Source organism: Piliocolobus tephrosceles, chromosome 19, assembly GCF_002776525.5.
Source record: "Piliocolobus tephrosceles isolate RC106 chromosome 19, ASM277652v3, whole genome shotgun sequence".
NCBI lineage: Eukaryota > Metazoa > Chordata > Mammalia > Primates > Cercopithecidae > Piliocolobus > Piliocolobus tephrosceles.
The window spans coordinates 7,715,520-7,737,257 of record NC_045452.1 but is presented as its reverse complement, the minus strand read 5'-3'; the positions used below and the strand labels follow the sequence as shown (position 1 = coordinate 7,737,257).

Genomic DNA, 21,738 nt, shown 5'->3' with positions numbered 1-21,738 from the left:
CTCTCTCTCTCTCTCTCTCTCTCTCTCTCTCTCTCTCTCTCTCTCTCTCTCTCTCCCTGCCACCCCTCTCAACAGGGTTTTGCTCTGTCACCCAGGCTAAAGGGCAGAGGCATAATCACAGCTCAAACTCCTGGGCTCCAGCAATCCTCCTGTCTCAGCCTCCTGAGTAGCTAGGACTACAGGTATGTCCCACCACACCCAGCTAATTTTTATGTTTATTATTATTTTTTAGAGATGGTGTCTCACTGTATTGCCCAGGCTGCTATCAAACTCATGGGCTCAAATGATCCTCCCACCTCAGCCTCCCAAAGCACTAGGATTACAGGCACGAGCCACTACACCCAGCCAAATGTTCTTTTTCACCAGGCTACATACACTCCCCTTCACTGGAGTTCACACCACTCCCTAATGTCTCACACCCAGCTTATCTCACTTGTTTACATTATGGGCCGGGTTTCTGAAGGCACCTGAGTCTGTGATCAGACACTGAGGGCTATAAAATGACATTTGTGAGCAATGCCCGTGAACTGGTGGGGTAGGGGGAGTCCAGATTCTACATTAAACAGCTCCACTGCACCCACCCAAAAAAGATCCCTGGAAGGGATTTGCCACCCAGGGACCTGGGGGAAGGAAACAAGACCACTCTTACTTTTCTCACAAAATGGGGGGTCGCTGCTCCAGCTGAGGTCCCACTGGCAGGTGAGGGTGTCACTGCCCACGATGTCGTAGCCGGGGTCACACTGGTAGGTGATTCTGGCTCCCCGCACCAGCTCCGTGTGAGAAGTGGTTTTCCAGCCATTCTGGATCTCGGGTAAATCCGAGCAGGAGTCATTCCTTGACACCTCTTTGAAAGAGAAACGTCAGCCTTAGATGGGGGAAGCGGGCTTATTGTTGGGGCCTCCTTTTGTGAAGGCTCGAGGGATGAGCGAAGAGAAAAAAAAGCCTCTAGACATGACCAACGTGCTTCCAAAATTGCTTAACTGGCAAGAGCTCGTCGATAGTGAGGCTTTCTGGTTACCTCTCTCTGTGGGCCACTGAACTCACTGAACATTGTCTTGGTTTGATAAAACCAGTTTAGGATTTCGAGTCAGACAGAATCCTAGCTCTGCCACTTACTAACGGTGTGACGGGGAGACAATCACTTTTTGACTCTGCAGCTCAGGTTCCTTGACCTTTCATGAGGGAGTAATTATAACGACATCTGCCTCACTGTGGCCGCTGCTTACCGGATGTCACTGGATGACTCTCGCCTCCGAGGGTTTACACTCTTTAAACATTTTTTTATTTTTGTTTTTCATTTATTATTATTATGATGATGATGATGATTATTATTATTGTCATCATCGTTATTTTTACAGGCAGGGTCTCTGTTGCTCAGGCTAGAGTGCAAGGGTGTGATCATAGCTCTCCACAGCCTCAAACTCCCGGGCTGAAGTGATCCTCCCACCTCAGCCTCCTAAGTAGCTGGGATGACAGTCATGTACCATCATGGCCTGGCTAAGTTTTTAAAATTTTTCTGTAGAGATGAGGTCTTGCTATGTTGTCTGGGCTTGTCTTGAAGCCTTGGGGTCAAGCAATCCTACTGCCTGGGCCTCCCAAAATGTTGGGATTACAGGCATGAGCCACTGTACCCGGCAGAATTTACACTCTTGTGTGGTCCTCACCAACACTGAATAGGAGATTGGAAAAGTGGCCCTGGGTGGCTTCCGAGCTTAGGTCATAACCACATTGAGGTTCTCTCCTTGCTCTCTGTTGAATCACTCGTTTCAGCAGAAGCAGCTGCCATATTGTGAGGATGCTCAAGCAGCTCTCCAGAGAGACCCATGGGAAGAGAAACTGAGGCCTTCTGTCAACAGTTGGCATTGACGTGCCAGCCAAATGTGTGAGCCATTTGGAAGTTCATCATCCAGTGCTCATCAAGACTTCAGATGACTGCAGCTCTGGCTGGCATCTTGACTGGAGCCTCATGGGAGACCGCAGGCCAGAGCCATCCAACTCATGCTGCTCCTGAATTTCTAACCCAGAGAAACTGCAAGATGATAAATGTTTACTGCTAATTTGGGGTATAATCTATGACACAGCAATAGGTGATTAATATGTTCAGCTTCATCCTAAGAATACCTGTAAATCCATGAGTTTGGTGAATAAGTAATATATGTATTTTTAATATTCATTAAGGGAAATAATTAGCTATCAAAATAAAAACAAGCTGGGCACAGTGGCTCCTGCCTGTAATCTCAGCACTTTGGGAAGCCAAGGCAGGAGGATTGCTTGAGCCCAGGAGTTTGAGATCAGTTTGGACAATATAGGGAGACCCCTTCATTTCTACAAAAACAATAACAAAACTGAAAAATGAGCCAGGTATGATGGCAAGTGTCTGTAGTCCCAGCTACTCAGGAGGCTGAGGTGGGAGGATTGCTTGAATCCAGGAGTTTGAGACTGCAGTGAGCCATGAAGGCATCACTGCACTCCAGGCTGGGTGACAGAGTGAGACCCTGCCTCAAAAGAAAAGAAAAAAAAACAAAAAAAAAAAAACAAAAAAACAAAACAAAACAAAAAAACAATTTGAACAAAAATAAATAAGAATAAACTGTTGGTATATTCTTCAAATCCAATTGTGTATCATTAGCGAACATGAAGCATACTCCAGAAAATGCTACCCGCAGCTTATTACTGTGTCTTTCTCTGTAATTGTTCTGTTTTTCTCCTACAAACTCTTGTTACTAAGGTAGCAATGCATGGCAAACTATTACTATTCTTGCTTCAAAGTGCCCACTGCACAGATTTGGAGGAGCGAGCTAATTATGTTGTATAATTAATTTGCAGTTCTTATGTGCTTCTGGGGAACGCAGAGCACCTCCGCCGTCTGCAGGAAAGTCATTCTGAGAACCAAGCAATGGCTTTTCCCGGGATTTCATCATGATTTTATTTGGGGAAAGGAGATCTCATGGGTGTCTGCAAGAAGAAGGGTAAGAAAATAGCTTCGAGAATTGCTTGGTGGGGGGACAGGAGCCTCTATTTTTAGGCCTCTGAAAAATCAGCCAAGCCCTGGATTTGGGACACAGCTGCAGATGCTCAGACTGTGGATGAAAGGGGAGAAATGGGAGCAGACACCAGAAATGTGGTCTGCCTTGAGCCAAATGCTTTGAGACAGAGAAAGGCTTGCTTGTCTGACTTTTCAATATGGGCCACCATGGCTTCACGCTCCCGTGGGACCTCCTGTCTCCTTGGTGGCACCCACTGCATTTGTAATTTCTCAGTTGCTGCCACAATGTAGAAGAAGCTTGGCTTAAATCTTGTCCCCACGGTTTACTAACTGGGTGGCCTTGGCTAAGTCACTCAACCTTCCTGTTCTTCAGATCCCGGGGCCTGTACCCCAGGGATCCTGATTCAGAAACATGCATTTTTACCAAGCACCCTAAGTAGAGGTTTCTAGAATGGTCCATCCCCATGGGCCCTTGTTAACTTTGCTAAGAATTAGAAAACTGACCTATAACCTTCCTGTTCTTCGGATTCCAGGGCCTGTACCCCAGAGACACTGGTTCAGGAACATGCATTTTTTTACCAAACACCCTAAGTGGAGGTTCTGGAATGGTCTGTTCCCATGGGCCTTTGTTAACTTTAGTAGGAATTAGAAAACTGCCCTAGGAGTTAGAAGACTTCTTTTCTAGTCTTCTTTCTTTTTCAAAGAAACGGTGTGACTCCAGTCATGCCCATTAACTGCTCTAAGCCTCATTGTTCTCATCTGCAGAGTGGAGTCAATAATTATTGCATTGCCTATTCCAAAGGGCAATGTGAAAGTTAAGTAACATGCAGGATATGATGATGTTGTGTGAACACTAAGGTGAGTTAGATGGATTCATTTGTTTGTTTGACTGAGATATTACGAGCATCTTATTAGACACTAGAAATACAGGGATCTGACGTCATGGTTTCAGTCTCATGGTCAAGATTAGCACCAAGGTTCAATTTCTGTGCAAAAGAAATGCACAAATGCACTGAATACACACCACCATCTACCATTTCATGCTCATGGCAAACATCACTAATCAAGAACAGCCCTCTGTTTGTTTGAATCAAGCGGAAACCTCCCAATCCTCAAAACAGCACTCCAGGGAGCCACTGTCATTTGATTGGAGTTGACTTACAATATGGAGCTTAGTTATTATCCTAGACTTAGAGGAATAAACGTGCAACAAATAACCAAAGTCTTCTCAAAAAGCACTGCTTACTCACCTCTGTTTCTTAATCCCTTCCATCCCATGCATTTGGCCATAGACAGTGGGCAAAGAACAGGAAACAGTGAATGGGTCTTTGCATCTCTCTGTTCAAAGGTGAATTCTGGGAGGTAGAATTCACATTCCAGAACCACATAGGCCCAGAGTCTTCCTGTGGAAGGCTCTAATTGCAATCATAGCAGATAAACTTTGGCCACCTTCCAGAGCTGGGCTTAGGCATTTAGGTCAATATAGGAGCTTCAGAATTCTCTCATGACCACAGGAACCCCTGATCCTACCATCTGATGCATCCATTGAATGGGAGTTACATCTGTGTATGGTAAAATCTAGATCCAGAATGGCAAATACCCTTCTCATGCCCATGGCAGGCATCACTAATCAATCATGACACTCTTTGCCATAGACTTTAGGCATGACCTCCTTGGAGTTCTTTCAACATGGTCTTCAACATAAGTAGTAAGCAACTGAGTGGCATCACAATTAGCTAGAACGGTCTATTTGCCATTCTTGTAAAATTAACTGTGTGTCTCTTTAACAGGAATAACAATCAAGAGCTGTTCTCTCTTTTTTTGTTACCCAAACTAGCCAAGCTGTGTATCCTCGAAAAACATTCTCTGCAATCCTTTGCCTGCCTCTTCCCCAGCATCAGCTTGTGATCCTGATATTGTCTATTAATGGGACTGCCTTTCTTGTTTCCACTAATGCCTTAAGGGCAGGGAGAATATTCTATTCATCTCTATATCCTGGTATGCAGAGCCTACCACATAGGAGGTGTCAAGGGATTTTTTTTATGAACCAAATCCTCTGGAAAATAGAGATAATGCATTTGAAGATATCACAAAAAGTTTCAACTTCAATTAACAAGAACACTTCTTCTTCAAGAAAGTGAACACTGGCCAGACTTTCTGGTTAACCTTGACCAGCCTTGGATAGAGTCAGAGTCAGAATTTTTTTTTTTTTTTTTTTTTTTTTTTGGCATCAAGCTGAATGCAGGCTTGGAATACTGACTTGGGCACTAGGGGAGATAAATGAGCAAAACCATGACCTCATCTTTCAGTGGAGAGGGAGAGGATGTCTAAGGAGAGAGACAGGAGCCAGGAGACCAGAGACTTCCTCCAAAGGCAGCTGAGTCTGGAGGGTACATTGTCTGGACCGCCAACATGAGTTATCCCCTGAAGCCCAGGGCACTGCCCAGAAAAGATCAGGGAATCCACAAGAAATTGTAGCAATAACATTCTGAAAATATTTAGCAGCACAATCAAAGGTAAAAAGGCCCCTGGGAAACATTAAAAAGAAGATCAATACTCGTGTTAGCCTCTCTGAGAGGAGGACATGTAGCAGGCAGGGATGAAAAATGTTCACCATATGGAAATAAAAACGCAAGGAATGTACTTTGGCATGCATGAGGCTTCTTGAGACAGCCCATGGTCAAGGGGGTAGCTTGTTTTTTAGGTGCAAGTGCTGGTACAGAGAGGACAATTCATATTATTAGGTTGGAGCAGAAGTAATTGCAGTTTTTGCAAATTAAACTCCAAAAACCGTAATCACTTCTGCACCAACCTAGTTAGAGACGGACAATTCTTTTTTTTTTTTCTTTTCTGTCCTTTTCTTTTCTTTTTTCTTTTTTTTTTTTTTTTTGAGACAGAGTCTCGCTCTATTGCCCAGGCAGGAGTGCAGTGGCACAATCTCGGCGCACTGCAACCTCTGCCTCCCAGGTTCACACCATTCTCCTGCCTCAGCCTCCTGAGTAGCTGGGACTACAGGCAATCGCCACCACGCCCAGCTAATATATATATATATATTTTTTAGTAGAGACAGGGTTTCACCGCGTTAGCCAGGATGGTCTCAATCTTCCGACCTTGTGATTCACCCGCCTCAGCCTCCCAAAGTGCTGGGATTACAGGCGCAAGCCACCGCGCCCGGCCGAGATGGACAATTCTTTAAGTGAAGGGGGAGAAAGAACCAAAGACATGGAATCTTGCTCCAACCACAGGGTCTTTGGTGGTAGTGGTGGTGGCAGAGGGCTGGGTAGGATGAATTCTCCTTTTCTCTGCTCCATCCTGGAAATCAAGATGCCAATCTAATTCCTGGGAAGTGCAAGCACGTTTCCTAATCACTGGCCGGATCCTGCCCATTGAAATTCTTGGGGTGCAACCACCCACCCATTCTTCTGGATGTCAAAGGATGTTAGGTCTTAATTACTCTCTGTGTCTCCCAGGTTCTCTGCTGCTGCCCAAAATGTTGGGGGTGAAGGAAGCTTTGGAGCTGGGAATGACGAAGCGTGGATGGGAGCTCAGCTCTGCCCCTGATGAGAAACCCTTCATCCTTACTTGCCCAGGGTTTCTTCTGCTGGGACACAACAGGGCCAGACCAGTTCGTCTGTTAGTGCAAGTCTCTTCTGGGGCTGGGATGAGTGGGACTTCGTGGTGTCCCAGTCCTCTGACATCTGGGAATGTTGGTAGTTCGGACTACAATGGTGATCATAGAAAGATGGGGACACATGCTTGGATTTGAGACCTATTGTAACAGTGGAGTTGAGAGGATGGATTGGATATGGGGGCAAGGAAGGAGGAAGCAGCCTGAGAAACCAGGAGAGTTGTGGTCTCATTTCCTAGGATTGGCAGACAGCAGGGGATGCAGTTGAGTAGTGGTGGTGGTGGGTAGGAGAAGAAATCATTCTGTTTTGCCATGTTAAATCTGACATGTCTACTGGACGGAGGCAAGGGAGGAGTTGGCAGGGAGTTGGACAGATGGATTTGGAGTTTAAGGTCAAGGTTGTAAGTACGAACCGGTCAATGGATATTGGTACTGTTTAAATCCATGGGACCAGATGAGGGCATGGAGGGACTGAGTCTAGCTGGAAAAGAAGATACAGTCCAGGATGGAGCCTGGGACCCTCTGGTGTTTAAAGGTTGAACAGGAGTGGGTGATAGAGCCAATAATGAATGAAGGAGAGTTACAGGGTGGGAAATGAGAAGGGAAGAGTGTGATTGGATGAAAGCACAGGAGGGGTTATGGGAGTGTGTGAGCTTAGCTTGAATTTGGTAGAAGGTTTTTTTTTTTTTTTTGATTTGTTTATTTGTTTGTTTTAGGATGAGCAAGAGAGACATGGTTTGGAGGCCACATTGAGGATCAGGAAAGACATCTCTTGCATCTGTAGCTCCTAGAGTACAGGAAGTGGGAGAGGAAGACTGTCCTTGTTCAACGAGGCTACAGGAAAAGAAGAGGGCTTAGAGGAGAGCTGAGCTTCAGGTCAGGCAAGAAGGTGAAGACAACGTTTGAGAAGTTGCACAAATTGGGAAGAAATTAGGAAGTATGCTGATATAAGATCTCAGCTGACCACAAATGAAACATGAGGACAACAGGATCTCAGCTGACCACACGTGAAACATAAGTTATGAGGCACTGTTTACTAAATCCTGATATCAACCTTGTGGAATAGGTATCACTATTCCCATCTTAATCACTATTCCCATCTTACAGATGACAAAAAGAAGGCTCAGAGAGGGTCAGCAACTTTCCCAAAGCCACACAGACCTCGATGACCATGCTGGGGCTCAAACCCTGGTCCTCATGACTATAGAGCCCAGGCTCTTAAACATGACTGTGCCAATACAATGAAAAATCAGTGTAGTACAAAATTGCCAAATAACCTAGAGGAAACCACCTTAACCTGCATCTAAACACAAAGAAAAAATAAATTGACCAGATGAGACACCTACCTATGTAGTTCATGATGAATCCCTGGCCCTTTCCAAAGATGAGGCCAGCAGGGTCTGAATGGAACTGGATGGTTAAGTCTGGCGTGGAGGAGTACAGCTTCTGGGGGCCACTGTTCCCAAGGTACTGCCCCAAGATGTGGGGCATGACCTCGTCGCCATCGTAGATGGTCAAGATGTCACTGTTGCTCAGATTCAGGCTTGGAGGATAGAGAAGAGGGAGAGTCATGTGAAACAGAGTATGGGAATTCAATAAGCCCTTGATTAGCTTTTTCAGGCAATACACAATTTCTTAAGTGTGTATGTGTCAGGCCCCAGACTAGTTGTCTTACCCCCAGGCTGAGGGTAAGATTGGCATAGACTGCAAATGTGACACAGAGATTTGGAAGTCTTTTTTTTTGATACAGAGTCTCACTCTGTCACCCAGGCTAGATAGAGTGCGGTGGCACAGTCTCAGCTCACTGCAACCTCCGCCTCCCGGGTTCAAGCAATTCTCCTGTCTCAGCCTCCTGAGTAGCTGGGACTACAGATGCATGCCGCTATGTCTGGCTAATTGTTTTTGTATTTTGTAGAGATGGTGTTTCACCATGTTGCCCAGGCTGATCTCAAACTCCTGAGCTCAGGCAATCTGCCCACCTTGGCCTCCCAAAGTGCTAGGATTACAGGTGTGAGCCACCGTGTCCGGCCGTCAATTGGGTTTTTGAAGACACATCGATGCAATGGTCTTGCCTGCATGGGACTCATTGCAAAGTCAAATGCTGGATTGTAAGAAGAATCACTTTCAAAACTCCCATTATCGGCAACCATTTCTTAGGTGACAACTCTGTGTTAGGCACGAGGCTACAGGCTGGGGCTATGACATGCATCTTTCATTCTTCTTCAATGCAGAACATGCTGACAGCTTGCTAATTACAACTTGCATTTTTATATAAGTTGAAATGATCTTTCCATTTATCACGGGACAAATTCCTCAAAGTCAACTGAGTTATCCATTATGTTTAAGGGGTAGGGCAGAGGTGGGATGGTGGCACCGTATTTATGAGACGTACTCAAACCTGTCACCATTCATGCCGTTAAAGGATGACACATTTTCAAAGACTCCAATGCAAGAAAGTACCTTGACACTAAATAATTAAACCACAATGGACAGTTAATAATCCAGAAATCACTTCAATATACCACAGAAACATGCACCATCTTAGACATGCTAGATACAATTGATCTCTAATTGAAAGAATGCCAGATAATTCAACTTTGGTTTCATCCATCATGGACAGATATAAACTCATACTTCTTTCTTTCCTTTTTTCTTATTTCCCTCTCTCTATCTTCTCTCTCTCTCTCATGTCTTTCTCCTTTTCTTGTCTCCTTCTCTCCTTCTCCTTAATTTTTTTTTTTTTTTGAGCATTTACTATGAGCCAGGCACCGTGCTGTGCTCAGAAGAGTCACAGAATAGTGATCTATTTAGATTTGTAAGCCAGGGATTGTGGCAGGAGTTATAATCAAAGTAAGGACAGAGAAAATAAGGACAAACTCAGATTGGGGGCTTCCTGGAAGCCTTCCTGGAGGAGGTGATGTTTCTTGCTCTGAAGCCTCAAGAAGGAGTAGGAGACCCCGAGGCAGATAAACAGAGAGTAGGGAGTCCAGGTGCAGTGGCTTACACCTGTAATCCCAGCACTTTTGGAGGCTGAGGTTGGAGGATTGTTTGAGGCCAGGAGTTGAAGACCATTCTGGGCAACAAAGAGAGACCCTGTCTCTACAAAAAAAATGAAAAAAAAAAAAAAAAAAAAGAAAAAGAAAAGGAAGTCCGTGCATGGTAGCTCATGCCTATAATCCCAGCATTTTGGGAGGCCAAGGCAGGCAGATCACGAGGACAAGAGATCAAAACCAGCCTGGCCAACATGGTGAAACCCCATCTTTACTAAAAATACAAAAAAAAAAAAAAAAAAAAAAAATTAGCCAGGTGTGGTGGCAGATGCCTGTAGTCCCAGCTATTCGGGAGGCTGAGGCAGGAGAATCACTTGAACCCAGGAGGTGGAGGTTGCAGTGAGCTGAGATTGTGCCACTGCACTCCAGCCTGGGCAGAGAAGCGAGACCCCGTCTCAAAAAAAAAAAAAAAAAATTCTGGTGTGGTGGTGCACCTCTGTAGTCCTAGTTTCTCAGGAGGCTGAGGCAGGAGGACTGCTTGAGCCCAGAAGTTTGAGGCTACGGTGAGCTATGATTGTGCTATTGTATTCCAGCCTGGGCAACAGAGCGAGAACCCATCTCACAAAACAGAACAAAACAAAAAACAAAACAAAACAATAAATGGTAGGGAGAAGGCAGAGGGAAGAAAGGAGTAAGGCCAGGGTTCCTGAAGGAATTTGCCCAGTGGTCAGTGTGCCTGGGGTATGGGGATAGGCATAGAAGCCTGCAGAGTTCTGCAGATTAGACCAGGAAGGGCTTAAATTGCCAAGCTTCGACATTTGGACATCATCTTGCAGGAGATGGGGAGACACTGAAGGGTTTTATACAGGAACTGCATGACTGAGCAATTCAGTGCCAGAGGAGAGGTGTTCCAGGAAACAGCCCTGAGCAGAGTTCCTGAAACTGATGCAGACTGACAGCGGCCCTCCCTGCTGATAGCTTCATCCAATGACCAACGGTGGTGTCTGCTGCTAGTCTGGGAGTAGGGAGGCGAGATGGCAACTACCCATGTTGGTGTTTCAGGTGGTCCGAACGAAACAACAGAAACACAAAGAAAGGTATTGAAAGTTTGCTTCCGGGAGACAGGGATTGTATTTTATTCACCCTAATACCTTCCACCATACCTCTCATAGTTCCTCATGTAAAATTGCTCCAAGGGGTGGCTTAGGGAGATTTTGATTGCCCCATAATTTTCATCAGTTTCCCCTATGCTACTCCCAAAACATCTTCTTCAAATAAAAGCTATCTGCTTGCTTTGCACACATGTCTTCCAGACAAAACCCCCAGACTCCTCCTACCCCAACAGTTTTTAACTAGATTGAAGCCCCTAAACCTTTGCCATACTGAAATTCTGGAGTTGCCACTTTTTTCTTGCACACAGTAGGTGCTCAATAAATGCTAAGGTATGAAAGAGCCTGCCAGAGAGTCTACTTGACAGCAAAAATAGTGAGACTGATGTCAGCTTTGGACCTATGGTAGGGAAGGACCTCTTTAGCTCTAAGTACCATGAAAACATCGATTGTTCATGAAAGTGCTGGATTAGACTAGTGTGAAACATGGTAGATGGCAGATATATTCCTTAAGCCGACTTCACAGCTGATCTGCTGGTAACAGTAGTTTACAGACAATGCGCATCTTGGCTTTATTCTTTCACTTCAATGACAAAATGCAGTAACAGCATCTTCAAGGGTGTAGATAGCTTTCATTTTAAAACCATACGGCAATTCTTTGTTCTCCATAAAACAGGATGGAACGATGTGCTGGGAAAAGCACACCGGCTTGGAAATCAGAAAGCTTTGGCTTAATTCTCAGCTTTGTCACTGTCATGGAAGGTATGTGTTTTTTCTGAAATTTCTTATCTGTGAATCAGCCTTAATATTCCTCGTCTATGTCATGAGCTCTTGGGATGAGGTGAGGCAGGCAGAAGGTCTGGACTCAAATTCCAGCTTCACCGTTAGCATCTGAGCAAGCTCGGTGAGGTCATTTGAATGTTATGTTGTTATATTCCACTTTCATTTTTGGCATCATCATCATTACCATCACCATCATCACTATTGTCATCATCATCATCATCACCATCATCCTTCTTTGGATTTCTGTTTCTGCCAAATGACATCAGATGATTTATGTCAGTGGTTTTCAACTAGGGGCAGTTTTCCTCACAGGTGACATTTGGCAATGTCTGGAAACATATTTTTCCTAACTGGGTGGGTACCATGGGTGAGTGGAGGCCAGGGATGCTGTTAAACATACTACAGTGCACAAGACAGCCCCTCACCCCAAAAAAGTATCCAGTCCAAAATGTCAATAGGGCTAAACTTGAGAAACCATGACTTACATAAATGCACATTGTAAACTGTGTGCAACAAACTATTAAATGCAATTTACCCTGTTGTCCTGAAATTTTAGCAGTGTCTCCCTAAGCTAAGAACAAGACAATAGGTGCAGTGCATTCCCACTTTCCAAAGAGAGATACTTGGCTGTTGATTGCATTTGGATTCTCCAGATGCAGAGATCAAGCAAAGATATGAATGTCTTTTGAAGTCTGGCTCATCTGGGAGGCCATCCCAGGCAGCACTGGTGGGCAAATGAGACAAGATGAAGGGAAGGACTCAATGAAGAGTGCATTGATGAGCAGGTTTCACTGTGCATTTTGGGTTCAGTCCTGCAGGAAATTTAGAGATGGTGCAGAACACATCCACTGGGAGAAGGAGCTGGGGTATTTATCCTCCAGTTCCCATCCTTTATTGACTGAGGGCTGCTCCTGGATGTGTTGAGTCCCTAACACTTCTGGCCTGCCCATGTGGCCACATGGCATCAGAGAAAGGCTGGAGAAGTGGACAGGGGCTTGCAGTAGGAAGTCATTATGGGCACATGGTGGCAAGTATTGCATGGTTTAGACAGAGTACCAATGGCATCATCTACTACCATTGATGCAGCTCTTACAGTCTGAGCCCTTCTTCCCACCTCTAGCTTATATAAGAGAAGGAGAAGAATGCACTGGGCCATTGAGGAGGCTGGCACTTCCTGCTGTCTTGAGGGGAGCGGTCACTGTGGGGCATCATAGGAGGAAGGGTAGACTGTGTATCACCCTCACGTTAAGCCTAGTGAGGAGGGCTTCAAGGGAACTCTTCGTGACTTGGCAGGTGTCTTTCTTTTGTGGCTTGGATAACAGTGGCTGGGTTTGATGCTCAGTAAGATAAATGATAAAATCAGACTGGGGCTGCGTGCCTGCCTCTGGGCAGAGCAAGGAGAATAAAAATAGGTATTGACAGTGAGCATCCCATCGCTGATGACAGTAGGGATATGATCTATGTTTTCCGGGTCTAGTTGTGAACTTTGCAGGCAGAAGCCCACTATAGGTCTCCTTACAAATGGCTTCCTACTGAAAGGGTGATAGAACTCCAGCAAAGGGGAAAGTTAAGAGCAGCTGGGCTTAGGAGACTTTCCCACATTGAATACCCTGTAAAAGACAAAAAAGTCAGCATTCTATATATTCTGTAACATAAGAGTGTAGCCAAATTAGGGTCTCCTGTTCCCTTACCTCCCATGCCTGTTGTCTGCAAAATTCCCAGCCAGAGGAGCACTGTGGAGGGAGGGATGAAGTTTCAAAATGAACGATACTTAGGGTTATAAGATTTTCAGACTGGACTGCACTTATTGTGACCAGAAGACCTATGAAAACACAGCTTTCACCCAGAAGAAAAAACACAATATAGGATGTGCCTGAAGGGTCATTGGGAGAAAGAATCAAGTTACTCTCTGCCTCATTCTTCTGAATCTGCTTTTTTGACAGACTGGTTCCAATTATGTACACAGGGGCTGGCAATTTAGTTTTTTCCCCTCAATGCAAAGAGAAGCCTACATTTTCACTTGCTCATCCATGTATTTACCAAGTGCATTTAGTGCCCCTGGAATCGGACCATTGTAAGCAACCAAGATGAAAACGTGTTGAGTTCACTGCGGGGAGAGCCACGGGGCAGAGCGTGGTTTTCCGCTGAGGTCTGAATTGACATGTCAGCTAGATAGGATCCAAGGAGGCGCTGGGAAAGCGGGACGGCAGTTTGACTCCAGGATGAAGGGGAGATGGAGAGATGCAGGCAGGCTTGGTCTGACTGTGATCGGGAGTGGCAGAATCCCCTCCGGGAGAATCCCATAGGACCACAGAGCTTCCCAAGACCAGACCCTGTCCACTCCGGCCCCTCTCAGGTGCCAGAGTGAAAGGCTTTCCACAGGCACAAAGCATGAGCTCCTGGCGGAAGACCTCAGCTCCCATCTCCCCTCTACAGTCCACCTCTGTCTTCTTGGTCACTGTCGCATGCTATGCTCAGACCATCAACACCTTTCTCTTGGGCCGTTGGACAGCACCTCGGTGGTTTCCTGACCTCATCCTCACCTGGCCCTGATACTCCTTCCCTTAGCAGCCAGATGAATCTTTCCAGAAGGTAAATCAGATCTGTTCCCTCAACAGATGAATGAATGAGCAAACTACGGTCTATTTGTGAAGTGGAGTTATTATTCAGCCATAAAAAAGAATGCAGCAGTGGCCCACGTGCAGCACGGGTGAACCTCGGAAACATGACATGCACAGAAAGAAGCCAGCCATGAAAAGCCACCTGTTGAATGACTCAATTTATAAGGAATATCCAGAATAGGGAAATCCACAGAGAAGGCAGATGGGTGGTTATCAAGGGTTAGAGGGTGAGGAGAAGTATGCGGAACAATTGCTTAATTGGCATGGAATTTGTTTTTGGGGTAATGGAAATGTTTTGGTGCTAGATAGAAGTGTTGGTTGCACAACATTGTAAATGTACCACACACATAGATACATATGTTGTATATGTTAAAATGACTAATTGTATGTTGTATGAATTTCACCTCAACTAAAAAAAAATCTTAGGACAGAGTGCAAACTTTTAACCCTAGTCTCAAGGCTCTGTAGGTCTATCTTTTGCAGTACTCCCTGCCCCATCCCTGCCGCCTTATTTCTGACTCTCTCTTCCAAGCCATTATTTTACCTCCAACCAGACTGCATGGCTAATCAGTCTTTCCAAAGCACGATGCTCTTGGCGACCTCTGGGACTTTCCACATTCCCTTCCCTGTGCCCTGAATTCTCCACCTGGGAAACTCCTACCCGCCCCTTAGTTTCAGCCTTCCATGATTCACTATTGCACAGAGCCCCCAGCATCCCCTCCTGGTCTGGGCTGCAGCCCTCGTGATCACCCTCCTTATGGAGTTCAGTCAGCACTCAGGGCTCCGTTGGTCTGGGGATGCTTGTCTGCAGCAGATCAGGAGCTCCCCGAGGCCCTAGCACTCGGCATCATGCTGAGTGTGTGTCTCTGGTGAACCAGTGCCAGCTCAGGGCATAGGGCCAGGTTTTGGGCTCAGCTCTTGCACAGAGTGGACTGTGGCTTTGACCGCAACCCTTACCTAGGACCCTAACCCCGACTGGACTCTTCCCTGCTCCAACCTTGGGAAGGGGACTTCTCTCAGCCAGTGCCCTGGCTGCTTTCAGCACTTGCTCCCCAGGGGTTAAGTTGAAAACTTTGATATCAGAGGGAGGCTGCCCCAAGCGATTTCTGCCCCGCCTGCCTCTAGGGCTCCTTGTTGGCCATGCCTTCATCCTTCTTGGATATGCAGGTCACCAGAGTCGAGTCTGATGCCACCTGACACCCTGCATGCCTGAGAGACCACTCCAAAGCCAACCCACTGGCTTGTCCAGCTTGTCTAACTTCCTCTCCTTCCCCACACTGACCCCGCTCTGGTCACATTCTGCAGCTCCTACAAGGTCCTGAGCAGCCATTTGTGGACATGCCATTTAGTGTTTCCACTTCTGGCTGCTTCCTTTAACTCCTCCCTTTCCGGGGGCAGTGAAAACACCGGTCCCATTGGATAGCTGAGAAAGCATTTCCCAGGACCCACATTTAGCTTTTGAATAACAACAGTGCTATCCGCCAACTATCAAGCATTCAAACAACCTCACAAAGTAGGACTTGCTCCTTTATACAGATAGGGAAACTGAGGCTCAACCAGGAATGTCAGGGTTCAAACCTAGGTCTGTTGATGGCACAGCTTGAGATCTGAACCACAATTTTATACAACAGCCCCTGAAAGCCACATATATACGTTTTCAAGAAGTGTGCCCCGACTGAGTCTTGTATCAGAAAACATGAATTAAAAAACCACACAAAAAATCTTCATTATAGCTGGGCATGGTGGTTCATGCTTGTGATCCCAGCGCTTTGGGAGGCCAAGACTGGAGGATCACTTGAGTTCAGGAGTTCAAGATCGGCCTGGGCAACATAGTGAAACCCCCATCTCTATAAAAATTAAAAACAGTAGCCAGGCATGGTGGCATATGCCTGTGGTGCCAGCTACTCAGGAGGCTGAGGTGGGGAGATCACTTGAGCACTGGTGGTTGAGGCTGCAGTGAGCTTTGACTGCACCACTGTACTCCAGCATAGGTGACACAGTGAGATGCTGTCTCAAAACAAAACAAAACAAAACAAACAAAAAACACAACACACACACACAAAAAAAAAAACAAGAAAAAACCAACAATAAAAAAACGAAAAACAAAACAAACAAACAAAAAATCTGGAACGGGTGCAGTGGCTCACACCTGTAATCCCAGCACTTTGGGAGGCCAAGGTTGGTGGGTCACCTGAGGTCAGGAGTTCAAGACCAGCTTGGCCAATATGGTGAAACCCCATCTCTACAAAAAGTACAAAAATAAGCTGGGCATGGTGGCATTCGCTGTAGTCCCAGCTACTTGGGAGGCTGAGGTAGGAGAATTGCTTGAACCTGGGATGTGGAGGTTGCAGTGAGCTGAGATCACGCCACTGCACTTCAGCCTGGGCAACAGAGTGAGACTCTGTCTCAAAAAAAAAAAACAAAAAACAAAAAAAACCTGTGGAATGAGAACATCCCTTTCTGCTTCCAATCCTGGTGTGTCTGTTGTGTTCTTATGATATCACTACTAATGTTGGTTTGATTAAACCTGTGATTTCCAACTTTTTTCCCCAACTAAGGTAATATTTCTCTCTATGAGCTTCCTATTTTTTTTTTCATTTTTAAAAAATGCTTCCAATTTATTTATTTCTAGTTTTTAATTAACACATAATTGTACGTGTTTATTGGGTGCAAAGTGATATCTCGTTACACAGTAAAATGTGTACTAATCAATTCAGGGTAGTTAGCATATCTATCACCTTAGACATCAATCATTTCTTTGTGTCGAGAACATTGAAAATCTCTTCCAGCTATTTGAAAATATATAACAAATTATTGTTAACTATCGTCACCCTACAGTGTTATAGAACACTAGAAGCTATTCCTCCTTTCTAGCTGTGATTTTTGTATTACAGACTTCTTTTTTTTTTCAATTAAATTAAAAAATTTTTTTGAGACACAGTCTTGCTCTGTCGCCCAGGCTGGAGTGCAGTGGTGTGGTCTTAGCTCACTGCAACCCCAACCCTCTGGGTTTAAGCGATTCTCCTGCCTCAGCCTCCCAAGTAGCTGGGATTACAGGCACGTGCCACCACGCCCGGCTAATTTTTGTGCTTTTTAGTGGTGGCAGGGTTTCACTGGCTGGGCTGGGCTGGTCTCAAACTCCTGACCTCAGGTGCTCTGCCTGCCTTGGCCTCCCAAAGTGCTGGCATACAGGCTTGAGCCACCGCGCCCAGCCCAGACTTCTTGTTTTGAAAAGATTTTGTCTCCATAACATTTTACATTTCTTGGTAACAAATATTCTTTGTGTTTTATTCGTGGTTATTATTGATCAAGTGTAACAGAGTTTGCAATAAAATCAGTGTTAATCTAGTTACTTAGTCTGGGTGGCTTAATTTTGATAGATAAGAGGTTTCTGTTATGGTTTTTGAAATATTTAGAAAGATCTGGGGAAAGATACATAGGAAAGTGATTGCATTTAGGGAGGAGAGCCAGGGAGGGGGCTGTTTGCTGGGGAAGGATGGGAAACTCAATTTTCACAGTAGACCCTTTTGTACCTTTGAATTTTGAATCATATGAATGTAGTACCTCTTCAAAAAGGATAAAAACAGCCTAAGGGACCCTCTTTGCTTTCACTGGGGTCTAGAGAGTGGAAGAGTTGAGGATAGAACGTAAATTAGAATCTGACACAGACCAGCGAACCCATCTCTGGTAATGTAATCCTTCTCCTCACCTGCAGAGGGCAGTGCATGCCTAAGCATGGAATGGGCTGACTTCCCGGAGGTGCCCTTTTTACCCCAACCAGTCAGGAGCCTGGATATGGGGAGTAGGTGGTAGGTGAGGTTGGTAACTATTGAGCTAGAGTCAATATTCCAGAGAGGGCATAGAAAGGCATGATAAGCAAGCCACCTTTCTTTTCCTTATTCCTTTCTAAACAAACGTTTGACCCTTGGCTTAGCAATCTTGCCTTTAAAAGGCTTTTTCGAGGCTCATTCACAGGACGATTTTAGGTAGGCAAACATACTTTAGAATGTCTGATGTTTATGCATTTCTTTAAATGCGAATTAGAAAAATATGTAAATATATGGTTTGCACATCAAACTTCTAATTTCATGGACATTATTTTGGTTGGAGTAAGCCAAGTGAAAAAGGCAAGCCAATTTACATGCATTTTCGGAAAAACAAAAACGGTAACACTAAAAGAAGTAGCTGGTAATAGAACTGGACTGTGGAAACTGCAAAAATTAGCCCACAGACTCAAGTGCAGTTTCTCAGCCTGACCTCCCAGGAAGTTCACATCTGGGTCTCAGCCCATCTCTTGCTGTCTCAAACACCCAGTACACCAAGCCCCTTGCAGCCCCTAGACCCTTAAAGCCTCCATCTTTCATGTCTTACCTCATGCTGGTCTCTCTACCTCAAAAGCCCTCTTCTCTCTTCTCTGCTAGACAACACCTTGCTAATTCCCCAGGATCCCTCTGTCCACCCTGCATTTACAGCTATGTAATAATCAGCTAAGGTTTTCAAGTACTTTTCAAAGCACTTTACATGCACCGTTTCATCTTATCCTCGGACTAACCCTGTAAGTACGACTATTCACACCCATTTCACAGATAAGCCTACTGAGGTGCCCAGAGGTGAGGAAACACGCTCACGCTCAAGCAGCTGGTTATATAGCAGTGTCAGAATCGAAACAGACATTTTTGGAACACAAAGCCTGAGCAACAGACCAGCAACCTTCATCTGCCTGTGTCGGCTCCCTGAAGTCACATGTCTTCACCCCGATTCCTGGAGGCCATCCAGGACTTGGCACAGGTGAAATAAAGGTCACCTAAATGAAGGAATGACAGCGAATTTATGTCCATTTTCCAGATGAGGAAACTGGGGCTCAGGGGAATTAAATGACTTTCCTAAGAAAACACTATCTTACACTTCAGGCAAGATCTTTACGGAACGGTAGAGATACTGATGAAATAAATCATAGGATCTAAAGGAAAGAAAAACAAGAATCGAAACCTGTAAATTCAGTTGTATGCATTAAAACTTTGATAAAATATTTGTAGTTTTTTTTTTTTTTGAAGGCCTTAGAAGGGACATGTTTAAAGTTGTTTTGTATCTGTCTTCTCATCTGATCCCCTCACCCACATAGTCAGGTGGTCAGAGAAAAAAATGTTATGAATCCCATTTTACAGAGGAGTAGATTGAGCCCCAAAGGCCCAGATCCTAAGGCCTCTGTGCTCCTTTCAGATGCGGCACAACTTTGCCAGGCACCTCTCAGCACCACAGAATTGCCTAGGGACCTTTGACCCAGTGAAACCCAATTAAATTTGCTTTCAATTTAATTTGATAAAATGGCAGACAGGACAAGAAACCATGTCAGCTCCAGGGAGGACATAGAAAACCAGTATATTTGGCTCCCTAATAGGACACCTTAAAACACACAAAAATGATGACTTCTCTTTTTTTTCTTTTTTCTTTTTTTTTTAAGATAGTGTTTCACTCTGTCATCCAGGCTGGAGTGCAAAGGCTTGATCTTGGCTCACTGCAACCTCCGCCTCCCAGGTTCAAGCTATTTTCCAGCCTTAGCCTCCCGAGCAGCTGGGAGTACAGGCACCTACCACCATACCTGGCTAATTTTTGTATTTTTAGTAGAGACAGGGTTTCACCGTGTTAGCCGGGATGGTCTCGAACTTTTGACCTCAGACGATCCACCCGCCTTGGCCTCCCAAAATGCTGGGATTACAGGCTTGAGCCACTGTGCCTGGTCTGTTTTCTTAATCTCTTCTTTGTTCTTTCCTTCTTCCTTTCCTTCCACCCTCTCTTCCTCCCCATTTCTCTCCAAAAATATTCACCAAAACGCTTGTCCACTCCAGGCTGTGAACGCACTACCCCATGGTTCTCAGTCCTGGCTGCACATCAGAATCCCTGGGGAGATTTAAAAACTCCTGATCCCAGGCTGCACTCCAGACAAATCAGGCCATCGGAAACTCTGGGGGTGGAGACTGGGCATTAGTGTCGCTTAAACCGCCCATCCCCAGGGGGTTCCCCTGGGCAGCTGGGACTGAGGGCCGGCCGCAGACCTGGAGTTTTCAGCCTGAATGAGACCCAGCCCTGACTTCAGAGAGGCTCCCAGTCTCCATCGCCTTTCTTCTTTTCTTCCATTTCTCCATTTCCTCCTCCTTTCTCCCTTTTCTCAATTTCCCTCTTATTCTCAAAGAGAAAAAGAGTAGGAAAGAGATTCCCGTTCTCGGCCTGCCATCCCGCTGGGCCTGCCGCCACAGGCAGCTCAAGCAGTTTCTCATTTCCACGTCCCTGGACTGAGCCATCTTTGAAGGCAGTGGGCGACGCTCTGGCAAGGTCACTGATAATGTTTTACACCCAGAACCATGACCAGGAAACCCCAACAGCTCCCCAGATGCTTTGCCTACAAAGACGACTGTCCTTAACTACCCTGGTGTTTCACCTCCAGCTCAGGAGGCAACATTAAGAGAACAGGTTCAAATTCTAGCTGGGGGACCTTGAGGAAGCAGATTAGCCTTTCTGAGGCTCAGTGTTCCCACCTGTAAAATGGGGGTAATGTTGTTGAGAACCATAAATGACAATTAATGCCAGGAATTCCACCACGAGAGTATTTTTCCTCTATTACAAAAACTATTTATAAGGAACTAGGCACCCTGCTGAGGGGCAAGGGTGGGGTGGCAACAAATCCTGGCATGACGAGATCTCAGTAAGGGTCTTTCTGACCTGTGACTGGACAAGAGGCTTCCCAGCCCGGGTCTCAGTTTCCCCAGATGCAAATCTCAGAATACACAAATTGCAAAAAAGTCCATTAACAATGGTCATGACCAAGCCACTACGTGCTTCTCTCTGTGGAGAAGGCTAGATCCGCACACTTTCCCCATTTCCCCATTCAATATCAAGGAAGGGGTTGATCTGGGGATACAAGGCTTTAGAAATAGGCTGCTGAGGCCTGAGTTTTCCAGACCTGGGGTGACCCCAGATGGCATCTGTGGCCCTTCCATGAAGCTTCCTTTTTCTGGATGTAAGCTTCCCCAGTTTTATAAAACACGGAGTGGAACCCAGGGCTGTCTACACTCCAGGACGTCTAAGTCAGGGTGCAAGAGCTCGCCTCAAGGGATGCGTGATCAGCTGGTGAGGTCGGATGTGTATGTGGTAGTATGTGTATGTGTGGTGTATGGCGTGGTGTGTGTGGTGTGTGGAGTGTCAGGTGGTGTGTGGGTCATGTGTCATGTGGTATGTGTGGTGTGTGTGTGGTGTGTGTTTAGTGTCATGTGGTGTGTGTGGTGTGTGTAGTGTCATGTGGTGTGTGTGTGGGAGGTGCATGTATGGTGTGTGTGGTGTGTGTGGTGTCTGTGTAGTGTCATGTGGCATGTGCGGTGTGTGTGTGCTGGTGTGGTGTGTGGTGTGTGTGTGCATGGGTGTGTGTGGTGTGTGTAGTGTCATGTGGTGTGTGCATGGGTGTGTGTGTGTTGTGTATGTGGTGTTTGTACGATGTGTGTAGTGTCATGTAGTGTGTGTGGTGTGTGGTGTGTATGGTGTGTATGTGGTGTGTGTAGTGTCATGTGGTGTGTGTGGTATGTGTGGTGTGTGTAGTGTCATGTGGTGTGCGTGGTGTGTGGTGTGTGTG

At 45.6% G+C, this 21,738-nt stretch overlaps 1 protein-coding gene across 1 annotated transcript in view; it reads right to left on the bottom strand.

The window, feature by feature from the left end:
- SEZ6L (seizure related 6 homolog like) overlaps nt 1–21,738 on the bottom strand; it is a 93,436-nt gene that overhangs the window by 36,452 nt on the left and 35,246 nt on the right. Inside the window, exons 9-10 of the mRNA XM_023190716.2 lie at nt 7,961–8,157; nt 650–844 (exon numbers count right to left, since the gene is read on the bottom strand). Coding sequence (XP_023046484.1) covers nt 650–844; nt 7,961–8,157 — 392 coding nt within the window. The remainder of the gene's footprint in view (nt 1–649; nt 845–7,960; nt 8,158–21,738) is intronic.